Source organism: Phyllopteryx taeniolatus, chromosome 23, assembly GCF_024500385.1.
Source record: "Phyllopteryx taeniolatus isolate TA_2022b chromosome 23, UOR_Ptae_1.2, whole genome shotgun sequence".
In the NCBI taxonomy this organism is placed as follows: Eukaryota; Metazoa; Chordata; class Actinopteri; order Syngnathiformes; family Syngnathidae; genus Phyllopteryx; species Phyllopteryx taeniolatus.
The window spans coordinates 4,007,853-4,023,549 of record NC_084524.1 but is presented as its reverse complement, the minus strand read 5'-3'; the positions used below and the strand labels follow the sequence as shown (position 1 = coordinate 4,023,549).

At 45.4% G+C, this 15,697-nt stretch overlaps 1 protein-coding gene across 4 annotated transcripts in view; it reads right to left on the bottom strand.

Moving 5' to 3' along the window:
• LOC133472427 (pyruvate carboxylase, mitochondrial-like) overlaps positions 1-15,697 on the bottom strand; it is a 99,876-nt gene that overhangs the window by 80,373 nt on the left and 3,806 nt on the right. For all 4 annotated transcript variants that reach the window (XR_009786706.1, XR_009786707.1, XR_009786708.1 and 1 more), the window contains exons 2-10: positions 15,081-15,217; positions 14,202-14,295; positions 13,418-13,508; positions 13,109-13,274; positions 12,879-13,024; positions 11,108-11,225; positions 10,698-10,765; positions 9,637-9,720; positions 2,605-2,723 (exon numbers count right to left, since the gene is read on the bottom strand). Coding sequence is in view for 1 of the 4 variants with exons in the window: in XM_061763172.1 (XP_061619156.1) it covers positions 2,605-2,723; positions 9,637-9,720; positions 10,698-10,765; positions 11,108-11,225; positions 12,879-13,024; positions 13,109-13,274; positions 13,418-13,508; positions 14,202-14,295; positions 15,081-15,217 (1,023 nt within the window). In the remaining 3 variants the exon portion in view is untranslated. The remainder of the gene's footprint in view (positions 1-2,604; positions 2,724-9,636; positions 9,721-10,697; positions 10,766-11,107; positions 11,226-12,878; positions 13,025-13,108; positions 13,275-13,417; positions 13,509-14,201; positions 14,296-15,080; positions 15,218-15,697) is intronic.

Below are 15,697 nucleotides of genomic sequence, written 5' to 3'. Positions count from 1 at the left end.
TTAAGAAACTGACCGAACACAAACGGTGCAGCAACACATGTAGACAGACAGTCTTATACTGTCCCCCGGGTGGCTCAGGCCAGCGCACCAGAAAGAGCGGCACAATGGCCCTTCAATTAATGTAGTGTGACAAAAACTGTTTAATTCTTTTTAATTCTATTTCATTACTGTACGTTATACAAAAGGACACAATTGTGAAGTTATTTTTCCTCAGTAGAACCACATGACATTTTTTTTGTTCTTCGGGGAGGGCTTGAACCGATTAATGGGAAAAGATGATTTGCAATCTGACTGTTTTGAGGAACAAGTATGGTCACGGAACGAATTAAACTTGTATCTCAAGGCACGACAGTATATCGTTAACCCCCATTAAAAGAAAAGCAGGCGCGGAGAAGATAAACTACGACGTAGCAAGATAACCCTATCGTTATCGGTTGATGATAAAGGAAACGGTTACCGCCAATAACGCAGTGTAGTCCTTTATGGGCGGGTGCATTACAATTACTGCATAGTTGCGGACCAGTAAACTGGGCAAATATCTAATTAAAAAGACATAAATACTCGCAGAGAGGCGCAAACCAAAACATCCCATCCAAAACAACGAAGGCCGGGAATATCGCGGTGACAAGCATCTGTGTCATTATCATAAATAACACACGCACAGTTGGAGCCGTGTCCTCTCATTCATCAGCCTGCTCCTTAATCACACAATGCACGCGTCGCTGCACAATTACAATCACCCGAAAATTATTTTTACAGCTCGCTCGAGAAACGCACAAAAGCGGACTGCAGCTGTGCTTGCTGACGGACAATCCATGCCCTCTTTACAATCACGGTAATCAATAACGAGCAGGGGATCTTCCTGACGCCGAGTCGCCATTTGTGGCTCTGATGAAGATGGAGTGGAGTCATTTGAGACAAATTAGCCGGCGTACGCGCGTGGAGCCGCCGTCGAGCCGTGACACGGCGATGCATGCGCACGCGCGCTCCCATGTCCGCCTTGAAGGATGAGGCCACGTGGGTGGGTGCGCACGAACCGCGAGCGCCGGAAGCTTACGACGGTGCTCCCTTAATTGCACTGGGTCACATCGAAAAGGTTCTTGGTCGGAACCCGCCAGGAATCCAAACGATATCTCCACCGTGAACGGGCTTCGCAATATTACTTGTGACTGTGATGGATGGATGCGCGCCGACTCGATGTGAAGGCCATCAATAAAGCGTGTCAATACAAAGCACTTCAAGCCGATTCAAAGTTGACATTTAATCGCTTTCAACTTGCGCACGCATGAGCAGCATGATGATGATCATCATCATGCCCGAACACAGCTCAGTTAAATGCCCTACATACAGATTAGGGCGCTGCAGAATTACAGTTGATTCGCATTGACTGCAGTCACTCCCGTGCCCATCTCAGTGAATTCATTACATTTCTTCATGCAGATTTTCCTCACTCCTCCCCAACGTGCTGTCAATTTGACCGAGATGTTAATTTGCTTCTGTTTGTTGTTGGGTGTTGCCAGGAGAAAGAGCACACACAGCCCGTGTGGGATCTGTCGGAGGATCTAGAGGAGCGGGCCAAACGATGGCGTCAAATGTGAGAAGCGCGATGACGGCGAGAGGGGCGGCGACGTCGGCCGACCGCCGATCGGGCCGGCCAACTGGGCTAAAACGAGGTCGGTTGAAAGATCTTCTCTCCGGAAGGCTGATGTAGAAGAGGACCAGCGGCAACCCTCGACGAGGGCACGCATCCGCCACGCCCGCTTGTCAGGAAGCCGGCAAAACTGGCAGATGTAATCTCCGGCAAATGCGGCGCGGCTTTGTTGATCAAACACTGACTGAAGGGGCTTTCAAGGAGGATTTTAGGGGCTCATCAAGCCCACCTGCAGCCCGGGGAGGGAGCTGGTTTTGTTCGTTTTTTTTTAATCTCTGCCCGTTTGGAGAGGAGGTAGTTGAAATGAGGAAAGGGATCGGTGGGTGAAGTGGGATCCAGGAATAGACCGCAAAAGGGAGTCTTGTACTTTTGAGCATGTGAAGTTCAGTCGTACCACACAGAGAGTTTGATAGTGCAGCCTTGGGGAAAGCCTGAAGACTAATGGGCTTCAAGCACAAATTTAACAAACACTTTTTGCCAAATTCTGCCGCTGCATGCGTTTTTCTTTATTAAAAAATGGCTCAGCTACGTTTTAACTCCTAAGTCCTGATTTTGTATTAAAAAAAAAATAACTTAGTATGGCGCATACTGATGTACGTGTGGACTAAATGTTAGTTGAGTGAGGGCTCCTCCCCTGCCGATGTTGTCATTGTTCGATGTTGTTTTCTTAAAAAAGCAGACATGAGACGAGAAGGCTCGTGAAGGAGGCGAAGATTGAATGATGGGCCTCATCACACACAGTACATGCACAGTTGATATTTACTTTTCTTTTTTTTTTCCATTTTCCTTTCTTTTTCCAATGGCTTTCTTGGCTTCGTCTCATCTCCGATCATCAGCACAATTGGGAGCGGAGGAGTTAAATGAAGCTGAGACAACAGGCTAAGAAAGCCAATTAACCAACGAATACTCCACTATTCACTTTAAAAGACTTTCCTCCATCCTACTATACTCACTCCGTGATTTCCTCCGTCACCGTGTGCTCCACCTGAAGCCGGGAGTTGACTTCAATGAAGTAGTGTTTGCCGTGTTTGTCCACCAAGAACTCCACCGTCCCTGCGTTCTCGTAGCCCACCTGCGGGAAAAACAAAACAAAAAATAAAGAAATGCTTGACTCCATGTTGCCTATTTGTAAATATCAGGAGAGTTTAATCATTACTTAAGTCCACAGTGCGATTAGTTTTGTCACTGCTGCTATTGTCAGTGTTCAGTTTCAAGTCAACAAAACAACAAATGTGGTTAAAAAAATGTTTTTAAATCTAAAGCGTAGAATCCCCCGCTGCAGGAAAGTTGACCTATTTACTTTGTACTGATAGATTCAACTTCATTAAACTCGGCAGGCACAAAAACATACAATCCGGGACAGGGCTGCATGTAAGTCAGACACTTTTCATTTGTAAGTAAAGCTTGAAACATCTTTTGTTTGACAAATTCTTCACTATCTGCCAAACTGTATCTCAAATCTCTGCTCGCAAGTCACAGCGAAAAAAATAAACATACATTAAAACATCAATATCTCAAAAACACACGCAAGTCAAGTCACTTGTTTCTCAAGGCGCCATTTTGGTACTTGTTTCAAGCTTTCAGTGTAAGCTTCAGTTTCCAATTAAACTTCTCCAGCTGGTCGTACCTATCGTGTCGATCTCAGCACCGCATGAAAATTGCCGTCAAAATATGAATCTAGAAATAAAAAAAACAGCAAGCAAATTGCTTAGCGCTGTCAGAAATGAAAAGAAATAAATCAATAAATAAACAGCATATGAAATACAGCAGAATAATAAATTGATAGCCTGGCTGGGATGGATTCTTCAAAGTTTTTGTTGTTGTTTTGTTTTGCATCATACTACGAACTAACAAACAAACAGCAATGAAAGAAGCCCCGCCCCTCCACTTGGTTCCACGAAGCGTGACGGCGGGATGAGGGAAAAGCAGAGCACTTGGAAAATAACTTCTCTCTCTCTCTCTCTCTCTCTCTTTCTCTCTCTCTCTCTCTCTCTCTCTCTCTCCTCTCTCTACGAGCACTTCAACCTCAAAAACCATTTGCAATATTTGAAGAGGATGTGTCAAAAATTCTAATTCAAGGAGCGCACTCCATGTTTTTTTTTTTTTTTTTTTTTTTTTTCCCTCCCTCCACAAGCCCAAAACACCACATCACATCAATTTATCCTGCCATTGTGGTGAAATGTTGAGTGGACTCATTTAGCATCAAGAGGCAGGGAAGAACAAGTGGCATAAAACACTCTTTTCCTCCCCCTCTCAAAACATGCACGTTTGACCACACCACAAAAGAACAACTCAAATCCCCCAGAGAGATAAAAGCACATTTACACCCTAAATTCCAATATTTGCTTCATGGGATTGTGTTCAGTTATTCCCAATAGTCTATTCTTTTCCTTTGGTAGCATTTCTCTTAGCTGCACTGCATCCAGTATGTTTACGTGGATGTTTGTTTTTTTTAACCAATCAGATTTCAGCCTCTGTGTGTTGCCATGTCCATCTAATCCGCCCAGGCGCCTTCACAATCAAAAGTGCTGGCTATGTAACGGCAACAATATTAGCAGTGGGACAATTTCTTTAACCAATCAGATTCAAATTCAAATTCAGCCTAACAAGGCTATGATGTCATCATTTTTCCATCCTCTGATTGGGTCGTAAGAGCAAAAACCGGTGTGGCACTCCAACGCGTGCCTACAAAGTCGTACCAGTTGTTTTAGCTTCCTGTAGGTGCCGCGATCACGTGGCCGAATAGTTTCGTCTACGTGTTTTATTTCCAATTTCGTACGGAGAACGCGCATCTATGTCTGCAGGCGTTCCCGCCGATCGCTTGTTTACAGCCGCCTGACGGCGAATATCCAGGCAGGCGCTTTTGCGAGGCGCTCACAACATTGTTTTTCTTCTGTGCCGTCGCCATTTTCTGACTTCCAGCGCCGGCCTGAATCTTGTGAGCCCAGCAGTATCGCCATCACCCCCATCCCCCCCACCCCGCCCCACCATCCCACACACACATGCATCTCCTCGTGCTTCCGAGCAAGTTCTCTCAGCACTCCCCGCAAGGACATATAGGCGAGGAATCCTAACAGGAGAGAGGCGGCGCCAAGCATAACAATCTCTCCGGTCTTTGAACACCAAGGACAGAGAGAGGTACTAAGTGCAAACCCGAATCCTGCGGCCTAGTTTAGTAGTCGGGACAGGGAACACCACATGAAACATTTGGGATTTTTTTTTTTTCTTTTCTCAAACTGAGACACAGAATATGAATAGAAAACTTCGGTGTTAAAGTTGCATGGTCACAAAAATGCCCCAAACGTCAACACAGTCCATGCATATGACTCTGAAAAATCGAATTTCCCCTTGAGGGATTCTAATGAATTCATTGAATGACGATTATTTTTCCAGCAGTATGAGAGTCCACAAACATTGTGGACGAGCAGCACTACATTTGACATTGAGAAGGCGACATATTGTCGTCATTTCAACGGAGTTCGGGCGTGTTCGTCTAATAGCGCGCATTACTCAAAAGGCAAACATTGAGAAAGCAACCCAAAACCATTCCTCTGATGTCTGACTAAATTCTTACGAGAACAGGAGAGTTTGTCCCCGTTTGCCCCGCACGTCCTCGATTTTACGCTTTTGTGTTTGCATATTTTGGAGTTGAATCATTCAGGGTACAGTCAATTCTCTCAAGGACTATTCTACCCTCACGTTTTATTTTTAGCGCACTTGTTTTGCAAGGTGACAATGAATTTTTCAAGTGTGTCAGATGAGGCCGTGCATCATGTAGTTAAACCGAAAGAATGCAGCCTTTTTCTTTGAATAATGCTGTGTTACTCTGTGGAGGAAACTGGACTAACTTGCAGCAAATTTAAAAAGCTTCTTTCCAAATCCCCAGGGAGACGACATAAGACCAGAATGACACCTTTTCCAGACACAATCAAGCCAACCAAGCCGTGAGGCCACGAAGCCTTTTCCTGGTCGCTCATGCCTTTCATTTGCTCACGCTTGGGCAGGAAACGGCGTCAACCGGCAAGCTGCCGCTGTGTCGCTTCCTTTTCATTTCCAATTTGGAGGTGAGACGGGAGCAACTTCAAAAAAAAAAAAAAAAGTTGTCTGTCTTTCTCCTTCGAGATTTGAGGATTCGCCTTCATCTTATCCAATTCCCGCTCGGATTTGGGGAAACACAATTCTCATCTGGTTCATAGCTGATATATAAGTGTGCGTGGCGCAGACGTGCGCCTTCACCAATACATCTTCCCTCTTTCAAACTTTTCCGCACCTTTCGAGCTGCACGCCCATGTTGACAGGTCCAAAAATAACCGCAAAGGCAGCAAATAGTCTCCTCGCTGCTACCTCTCCGTGAAATATAATTTTTTTAAAAAGAGCCCCAAATGTGACTACGAGTTTAAAAGGTCGCGCGTGGACAGATGGTAAGGGAGCAACGCATGGACATGGCTGAAAGAAGACAAAGGAGAGGCTTTGGACCATAATACAGAGTTTCATAAAAAAAATTACAAAAAAAAAAAAAAAAAATCACTCTACATTATTGTACTTTATAAAAACAGACCCTCAAAGAATTAAACATTAACCTGCATCATGATAATTCAATGGGCATTGTGCTGGTCCTTTTAGTGTGTGCACCTGGGCCACCAGGGGGCAGTATAATACGACACTTTACTACGCACGTCGTTGATGAAGATGATAAAGAATACAGTGTTGCCTTGAGATATGAATTTACACAACCGGAACATCAATGATAGTTTCATTAGCCCATCTAAAACGTTTTGCGTTATGTGTTAGCATTCATCTCAATACACAATACGTAGTTCTTTGTTTTATGTTGAGTTTTAAAGTCAACTTCAAGTGCGAGTGGCAATTAACCACTCGAAACAAGCGTGGTCGCTTTTATGAGTTGTTCATTAGGTGTCGAGCTGCTGCTTATCGGAAGGTTCGTCGCCGCCACAGCTAGCGTAAATCAGGTCACGCGTACGCGGAGGTACTGCTGTACTCATTATTCAGCAAATGGAGAATGGAGAAGATGGATCTTTTACAAGAGGGCCGCGATGAAGCCGTAAAGTGGATCCGAAGATGAGAAAGAGAACGAGGGGAGCTGTCTTCAGTGGTTGCAGTCGCTGAAATCTCATCCATATTTATGTGTACTATATAGGCCAAGTGCAACTTGTGGGCTCATAAAAGTGGATGTTAACTATCAATTAATTGGGGGGGGGGGGGGGAGGAGGGGGGGAGTGGAACCATAACATTCAGTGTGCTGAAAGAGGAAGGAAGAGGCGAGCAGACCCTTTAAAGGTTACCGTGGAAAAAGCGCGCGTCTTTTGGGGGGAAACCGGGATTGTAAATTGCCACGCAGCACATTTTGTACGTTGAGGGAGGAGCAAATGCAAATAGATGAATTGAGGAGGCACAAAGTGATTCGTCAAACCTGTGCGTCTGAAAGTCAGCCAGTATAATCGGTCTCGGGTTTGATGCATAGCATTGCGCGTTAATTAAGGGCCAAAACCGTAAGCCAGTCTGCGTCAAAGGCGCACCAACGGCGTGCAATCACGCAATTTAGCACCCGCTATTTGAGATCTTGGTGTAAAAACGCTCTCTCTCGCAGCCTGATTCCATGCTCGTCTGTCTCGCTCCCAACGGCTCACTCGCTGGCCCAGATCCCCGCTCTGCGCCGTCAGCACTTCATGGGAGCGGAATGAGCGGCTCGTCTGACAAATGACGAGAAAATGGAGGGAATAAAGCCACCGAGTGATCACCGAGCACCACGTGAGCGCAAGCGTCTACTAATAGAATTATTATTATCCGGGCTGATATAAGACATAAAATGAGAAAAAAAAAATAAACAAATTACGTTTTCGCCTTCATAACGCAGTCGGTCGTGTGTGGTGAGAGGAGGGGGGGGGGGGGGAGAGGGAAAAAAAAAAAAAAAAAAATAAGTCAACATGATGGATGTCTGTGCGTCCTAATTATGTTTATGTGATGTATGTATTATACATACAAAGCGCTCGGTGTCAACACAACAACACTCTCCGCATTTCATTTCCTGCGCGCGGGCAGGCGCTCGTTTGCATGCGTTTTGCATTCAATGGCGGATTAGGCGCTTGGTGTGGTTTACTCCAAGTCAACTTCGACTTGGGGTGACAAATAAACAGCTTAAAGCAAGCAAGCTATGCCTCATATTTGAAGAACTGTGTGGGTGAGACAGTGACAACAGGCACTCAGGATTACTTCAAAAGTGTTTTAATCAGTTTAAATGGGTTTAAAGCGTGCAAGAGCGCCAAGTTAAGGTGAACCTGGAGGAACTGTCAACGAAACAACATTTAGTCCATCCACAAAGTGAAGCCACCCGAACCCTGCTGAGAAGATGATTATCAAAATGTTTCGGAGAAGAAGCAAAAGAGTGACTAATGTGTCATCAAATGCCAGTCAGCACAAAATGCACTTCACGTTTCCTGCCCGCTGAAAGCGTCTCCAGACGCTCAGTGTAAATGTTTGTGCGCGATAATGCTTTTGTCAGCGCCGATCTGCGATGTCTGGAACTACGCAGGCATGAAATTACTTCACACTGTTCTTTCAGCGAGAGAATTTGCCAGCATTTGCATGCAAAACGGTGCGTTAGCTAACTTACAGACAACAGAGAGCGGAATGTACACATTGCACGCATGCGTGTGTGCAAGGGATTAGCAATGAGAAATGAAGCATCTGAATAATTCTGCAGCGAGGTACTGGTAAAAGTAGAAGTACGGATTCAACTCCTGTACTGAAAGGTTAAAAATACAAAAATACTGAAGTGCAAAAGCAAAAATTATTTTTTTTACTGTCAATTTTGTCAAAAAATCTCTGCACAAAAAACATTTTCCCTTTTTGTTAACTTACATAGAGCTGGTACTGAGGAGAAGGAGAAAAAAAATGTTGCTGTTTAAACGCTAACTAGCGTTAGCTCAACTTCTGCTCAATAACAAAATGTGTTCCTGTAGATTTACTAATATTGTAATTGAGGAACAAAAGGATGCTAATGATAACAAAAAAAAGAGTACATATTGTTTGGTTAAATTTGATGGACATTTTTTTTAAAGCTGTTCGTTTTTAGGCTTCTCTTATTCTCTTATAAGGCATATAATGGGGAATATCTTGCTTCTCCAAATCTGTTGTCATATTTCAGTAAAGTAAGTGAAGATATTTTTTCAAATGTAAGGAGTTTCATTCCACCACCCCCCCCCCAAAAAAAAAAAAAACACTTTTTGTCATATTCGTTATAACTGTCAACATAACCCTTGATTTTTAAAGAACCCACGTACCCGAGCAAAAACAACCAATCAGAGCTGCCCGTCGCCACCATCGGGTCCGCGTTGTGTGTGAGACGTCGTGCCGAGGAGACGATACATGCCACACAATAGCAGGGTGATGATATCCATAAGAGCGCGTCAACACTTCCCCAATGAGATGCTGATTACGATGAAAAGGCGACAATTGCGATGCGTAACCAACACGTACACAAACGAGCAATTTATTCATTCAGAGGCTTTGGAAGAAAATACTTCAAAGCATCTCATTGTTTTGTTTGGCACCAGGCAAACCTGTCACCTTGCATGACGCGTACACACAGACGCACGCACACATACACACACACAATTCGGTGGCCAACTTGAGCGTTGCTAGGGAGCAGCTTTCAGTACAAGCTTAGCTAGCTGACGTTGGGGTGACCGACGCAAAGTGCTGACACAAAGTGAGGACGCTTTCGGACACAACATTAGACACGCTGCAAAAACAGGCTTAAAAAAAAAAAGCCCTTTAAGAGGCGGGGCACGTTGGGGTGACGTGTGACTGCCGACTGTAGCTCTCCTTTCCCAGATTCGAGGGCATTAAAGTATACTGTAAAAAGCCAATAAATGATGATTTCTTTAACTAAACAAAACAAAAACAAAAAAGTGATGTTGCGAGGGCACGTATGATGAATTGCGATATAGCGTAAGAACGCTTACCAGTTTGGCGAGGTTGACCGCGTCCGAATGAAGTCGGTTTCTCAGCTGAGGGTCCAGTTGGAAACCCGGCGCGATTTCTACCACCTGGAAAGCAAGCACACCGTTAGCGACCATCTCACGGACCGCGCAGAAAGATCAATCCCCGTTTGGTCACGAGCTTAACCCATCTCAGAATAAACACACAACATTTTTTTTTTTTTTAAAGCTACCCTCAAAGGTATTATGCAAACGCAACAATCGGCCTGAGGCTGTGAGCCAAGCTAATTGATCACAGAAAATTGTACAAAAAAATTTAAATACAACAGCAGGAAGGCAATTAGCCTTCTTATCTCATCTTTTCCTCCTCCTCCCCACCAAGTATTAAATTTCACTTCTAAGACAGAGGGACTAAAAATATCCCATCAGTACTCCGGCATTCCAAATCTATTCCAACAGGCGACTCTTCATGTGAAAGAGAGAGAGCGAGGGAGAGGAAAAAGATCTTAGATTTAGGGCAAAGGCAGATCAGGTCACATTAACTCAAACAGCAGCAGCAGGGGTAGTCGTTTTTCCAAGCGGGCGCAAAAAATACGATCGGCGTCCCAAGTCGAGTCAACGCGAGCGTGACGCAATGCTGTATGATACGATGGCACGGCGCTTGCTGGTGAGGTAGACGTCCGTTTGTTTGAACAATCAGGTGATGGGATAACAGCTGATCCAGTGGGAGAGAATCAATGATCAGCGCAGGTCAGCAATAACGCCACGATAACTCGGAGAGCCGAGTTGATTTGCCGGAGGATTCTTTTCGCGCTGCGGACGCCGATAAGAGCATTAGGACATTTTCATTGCCGCGTTATCCTCTTGGCAACTACGGCACACGCATACACCGTAATCTTCGGAGTCATTATCAACCCAAGTATTATTAATATGTCGCCTAATGAGACGCTGAGCGCAAGACAAAAGCCTATTATGATGTTTTATCGTAACGGGCGCGCCGGAAGGCGAGACCTTTCTGGCGAGGGCGAGCGCCGACGCAAGGCGCTCGACGGCGGTGGAATGCGTGGACGGCGTCGGAAAGTCACCTTTTGGTGGCGCCGCTGAATGGAGCAGTCTCTCTCGTACAGGTGGATGACATTGCTGTATTTATCTCCTGCACACACGCACAATCCGCAGTGTGAAAAGCATGCCGAAGGCTTTTTAAACAGACCATTTTCCCCGACTCCAAAGTAAAATAATAATAATAATAATAATAATGACACATTAACAAACAGGTGGTTCTATGTCTCTGATTTTAGTAATAAGAAGAAAAAGCCCGATTAATAACAATTGAGGGAATCATGTGTACCAAAACACCAAATATATTTGGGGTAAAATCCTTGTTTTTGATTTTCTCATTTAATAAATGACAGCATACCGCATGCATGTGCCTTTAAGAGGCGGGGCCTGTTGGGCTGGCGAGCAAAAATAGACGCTTGTCGCCGAGTGGCCTTACCGAGGATCTGCACTTCAATGTGCCTCGGCTTTTCGATAAACTTCTCCACAAACAGCGCGCCGTTGCCGAAAGCCGTCAGAGCTTCAGAGTAGGCCCGCTGGTAATTCTCCTCTAGTTCCTGAAAGGAAAAAAAATAAGAATAAAAAAAGAAAGCGAGCAAGGAAATCCATCGCGATCAGTCAGGAGGCAAAAAGTCAGCTGCATCATTTTATACTGTGGTTCTTCGCAGTAAACAATGTCAACTTGTGCAACTCGGCAACTGGTTGTTTCATTTTTTTGTTTTGTTTTTTTGTTTAAGTTCAAAAGCTTCACTATGTTCGCCCAATTTCGTGCAGTTTGTCACTTCCTTTTTCTTTTCTTCCTTCGGCAGAGAATTTGTCGCCAAACGTCCTTTGGGGAGACAATGCCGCACAGAGTCAAGGGCATGACTCAATCTGTGTTGTCAGTCTGCGACATCTCGCCGGGCCATCGAGTCGCCCCCCCCCCCACCTGACTTTGGGATGTGGGGGGGCGTGACTCAACGTGGCCTCACGCCTCGAGGGAGGTTACTCGAGCCGACCCCGGGCTGTCATCTCGAAAGGGAGGCGAAACTAGCGGGCGGTCAAGGCTGCGGCGTGCGTCATCAGTGAAAACAGCAAAAACAACAAAAACTTTTGTCCAATAAACAAGATAACAATTTACAGTATTCGGCCAGGCAGCGGAAATGGTCATTCGCATTCTAAGCGACTGAGAAACGGTGGGTTCAGTGAATGCAACATCCATCAAGTACAGTTGTTTTTTGAAGTGTACAAGTATATACTTATGTGTATACGGTATATACAACGGCAAATAACAACTGTACCTGAGATATACACAAATACTGCATGAAAACATATCTTAAATGCATTCATAGAATGTCAAAAAAAATTACAGATTTTTTTGGGGGCTTGACGGATGTACAGCTCGTCACAATTTCTAGCAGCTCATCAGTACGGCACTAATATTAGTCATTCTTCACAGAGGATAAAGAATATATGACTTGTTATATTATCTGTCTACAAGTGTTGCTCCGCCGTTTATGTTCAAAATAAAGGATTAGAACACCACAACACTGATGCTGTTCGTTAGCCCGTCTATGGTGTTTTTCTTTCTTGAAATCGTGTACAGCGACAGCTCGAGGGCGGCAATGCTCCCGCGGGAAGTCATTTGAACATTTGAGTTCCACATTTCAGGCACAGCCACACGCCACAAGCACATTAAAGCGATGCTCGGATGGGGAACGAAGGGGAAAACAATGCGCCACTCCGCATTGACTTTGTTATGCAAAAATGCGCCTTGTACCGCCAACAAGGGTTGAGGGGGGGCCGGTGGGGGGGACTCAATTAGTTGTCATAAGATGCAAAAACAAATGGGTGGTACTTGAGAAAAACATGGAACGAGGCATTAGCAAAGGCATTGCATCTATACAGACTTCCATTTGGATTTTGCCAGGGTTGTTTTTGCTGTAAATATCACTTATATGGGAAATATCAGGCATATGTTGATAAGTGTTATGATACATTCTGGTAATTGCGCCCCAGGCACGCAGAAAATTGATGGCAATGTTTTAGCTGCCGCGCACGCTTGAGGAACCTCCAGAGGCAATTTCAGGCGACGGGCCGCATCGCAGAAGGCGAGCGGCAGCTGCGGATATAAACCGCCAGCCCATAAAACCCCAGCTATTCCACCCCAAACCGAAATGCCATGAATATAAAGCGCAAATATGTCCAGAGGGGGAGCGGAGGGGGCTCACCTCGTATTCCCGGACCACCCTCATGCCTCGGCCGCCGCCCCCGTAGGCTGCTTTGAAGATGATGGGGAAGCCGTATGTCTGGGCGAAGACGTGCGCCTCCTGCAGACTGCTGATAGGGGAGTTGGTTCCCGGCACCACGGGTACACCTGAACAAACGCCAGGAATGTGTTACACCGAAACAAGCCGCTCCATTTGGGACACGCGTCGTCGGTGACGTCATCTTTCGGTACCGGCGCTGATGGCGAGGGCGCGGGCCTCCACTTTGTCCCCCATCTTGCGCACCGTTTCCGGGGTCGGTCCGACGAACATCACGTCGGCGTCGGCGCAGGCCTGAGCGAAGTCGGAGCGCTCGGACAGGAAGCCGTAGCCCGGATGGATGGCGTCCACGTTGTTCTCCTGAGGGAAAGAAAAGAAAAACACGGCGCTGACAAAGGATGACACCTAACAACTGATCAGCTTCATTAATTTCAATTGTTTTGCGTTTAAATACAGCACCAACTTGTTTCAGTTGTGGTTGTTTCGAAATATTGACAGTCTACCTTGGCTACTTTGATGATGTCGAGAATGTCCAAGTAGGCGGCGACAGGCGGCAAACCTTTCCCAATGAGGTAAGCCTCGTCTGCTTTTTGCCTGAAATGACAAAAAAAAAATAAGAATAATAATAAAACATGTATTCAGTCAGAATAGCTCAGATTTAAGCAAAACAATAAGCCAGTTGGTGATATTTAAATACTGTTTGCGCAAACGCGCTGGGTTGAATGCTAGTAATGTTGACATAATGTCCTCCTCACGTCATAAAGAGCCACTGAGAGGCTTCCTCGAATTGTGTGTCGTGATCAATAATCTGCAGTGACAGCCGAGCCGCTCGCCAACACGTCTGGCTGCCGGCCCGCCTCGTCGTTGCGACCGCTGCGGGGACTCGGCGCAGCGTGCCGTGGACTCACTCCGCGCGTGCATCCGACATCTTAGAATTGTGCTTTATCGGTGTCACTGTCACTAAGACGCATTTCATCGTTTATATAAATTGCTATTTCAAAACCCGGCTGTGACAACATTTTATTTTGGACGCTGTGTGGTCACATGACCCTGGTCCGGATTGAGGTTGCACTGTAGAATTGTGGGTAAGAAGTGCGATATGGAAGATACAGAAGCAGGTACGCGCGTGTTATATATTGGATAGTGTGCTAGCATTAGCCTCGCCGACTTATCGGGCTTTTGATTTTCACTTGTAGTTTTCTACGTCGTCTGGTGCTTTTGTAACGTCATCGGTGGAGAAGGAGAAATAAAATGAAAATCTGGACGTCGGCACGAATCGTGGCCCACCTGTGCATCTGTCCGGTGTCCTGCTCGGAGTAGACGGCCACCGTTCGAATCCCCAGCTCGGTGCAGGCTCTGAACACACGGATGGCGATCTCACCTGGAGGACCAAATGAGACGTGTGGCAAGTCTTACTTGAACGGAAAACCTCTCCGCCCCCACCCCCCCGCAATTCATGTTAGCATTTCTGAAGCTCGCAAATTTCGACTCGCAACACAAAGGGGGGGGGGGGGGGGGGGGAGTGTGATGAATGGGATCTAATGTGGTGGAGATATCATGTCACGACAAAGTGAAGGACAGACACTGACGGAAAGCTCGACTGTGTGTGTGTGTGTGTGTGTGTGTGTCGCAGACCAAAACCCATTCTGAATCACAATGATAGATTAAAGCAGTTTAATAGAGATTTGAAGGGAAGGCTGGCATGGATCTTTGCAGTCTGCAGGGTGTGGTCCAGACAGGATAAGTTCAGATAAGGTAAATTATAAGGGGAAGTCGTGCTCTTCCGCAGCTTTTGCCAGAATTAAACGGCTCTGATGAGTCCAAATTGGCTAATTTGTCTTCGGTTTTATGTTGCGTATTTTTCATCCCAAGAATTAAATTGCAAAGAGCCACCCATGTTAATTTAATCGCACAAATGATAGCCAGTAATATGCAAAACTCCTTTAGGACATTTTTTTTCCACCCTCAAGCGTAGAAGTGCAAAACGCTAATGTGCGTTAAGTATGACTGGACTTTCTGCAATAATCGTAATAGACTGCACTTTTGAGTGTTTAAAAATCTTCTGTGAGGCTAAAAAAAAAAAAAAAACAAGGTGGATTGTGAAGCCGCCCACACAGACGAGTGCTGGTAACTCTCTCATCAGAAACAAAACATTTTCATTCTCACCTCTGTTAGCCACCATCACTTTCTTGATTGGTCGATACTGGCTCTGCGGGCCCAAGTGTGCGCGGCGGTACAGGAGACACGCCCTCCTCACGGCCAGCAGGCTGAGGCCGCCTCGCGCCGCGGTGAAGCTCAACATCCTGCGTGAAAAACAACATGACACGTTTGTCTCACATCAAATTAGTTATATACGTCACACCACCAACGCGCACGTACGGATTGGAACACAAACGCAAGCATAAAATGGATGGAAAATACATAATGGAAGAAAGATTTTAACCTTTCTTGTACAGTTTTAGACAAAAACTATAGTCATTGTTATTGTTTTAGAAAGAGCATACTGCAAACAACAGTAAAAAAAATATATATATTTATATAAATCTCAATTTATCAATAATTCCAATGTAATAGTCATTTTACAAGTAGGAAGGGTGACAGCCAATCAGCAGCCGCTCAGCCTTTCACAAGCAGGAAGTGTGACAGCCACTCAGCAGCCGCTCAGCCTCCCACAGCCTAATCAGAGCCAGCTGTCGATTTTCATCTCCAAATCACAACATTAAGCAAAAAAAAAAAAAAAGACATTTGGCCGACAATTAAATCAATCCTAAGCTTTTAAAAGT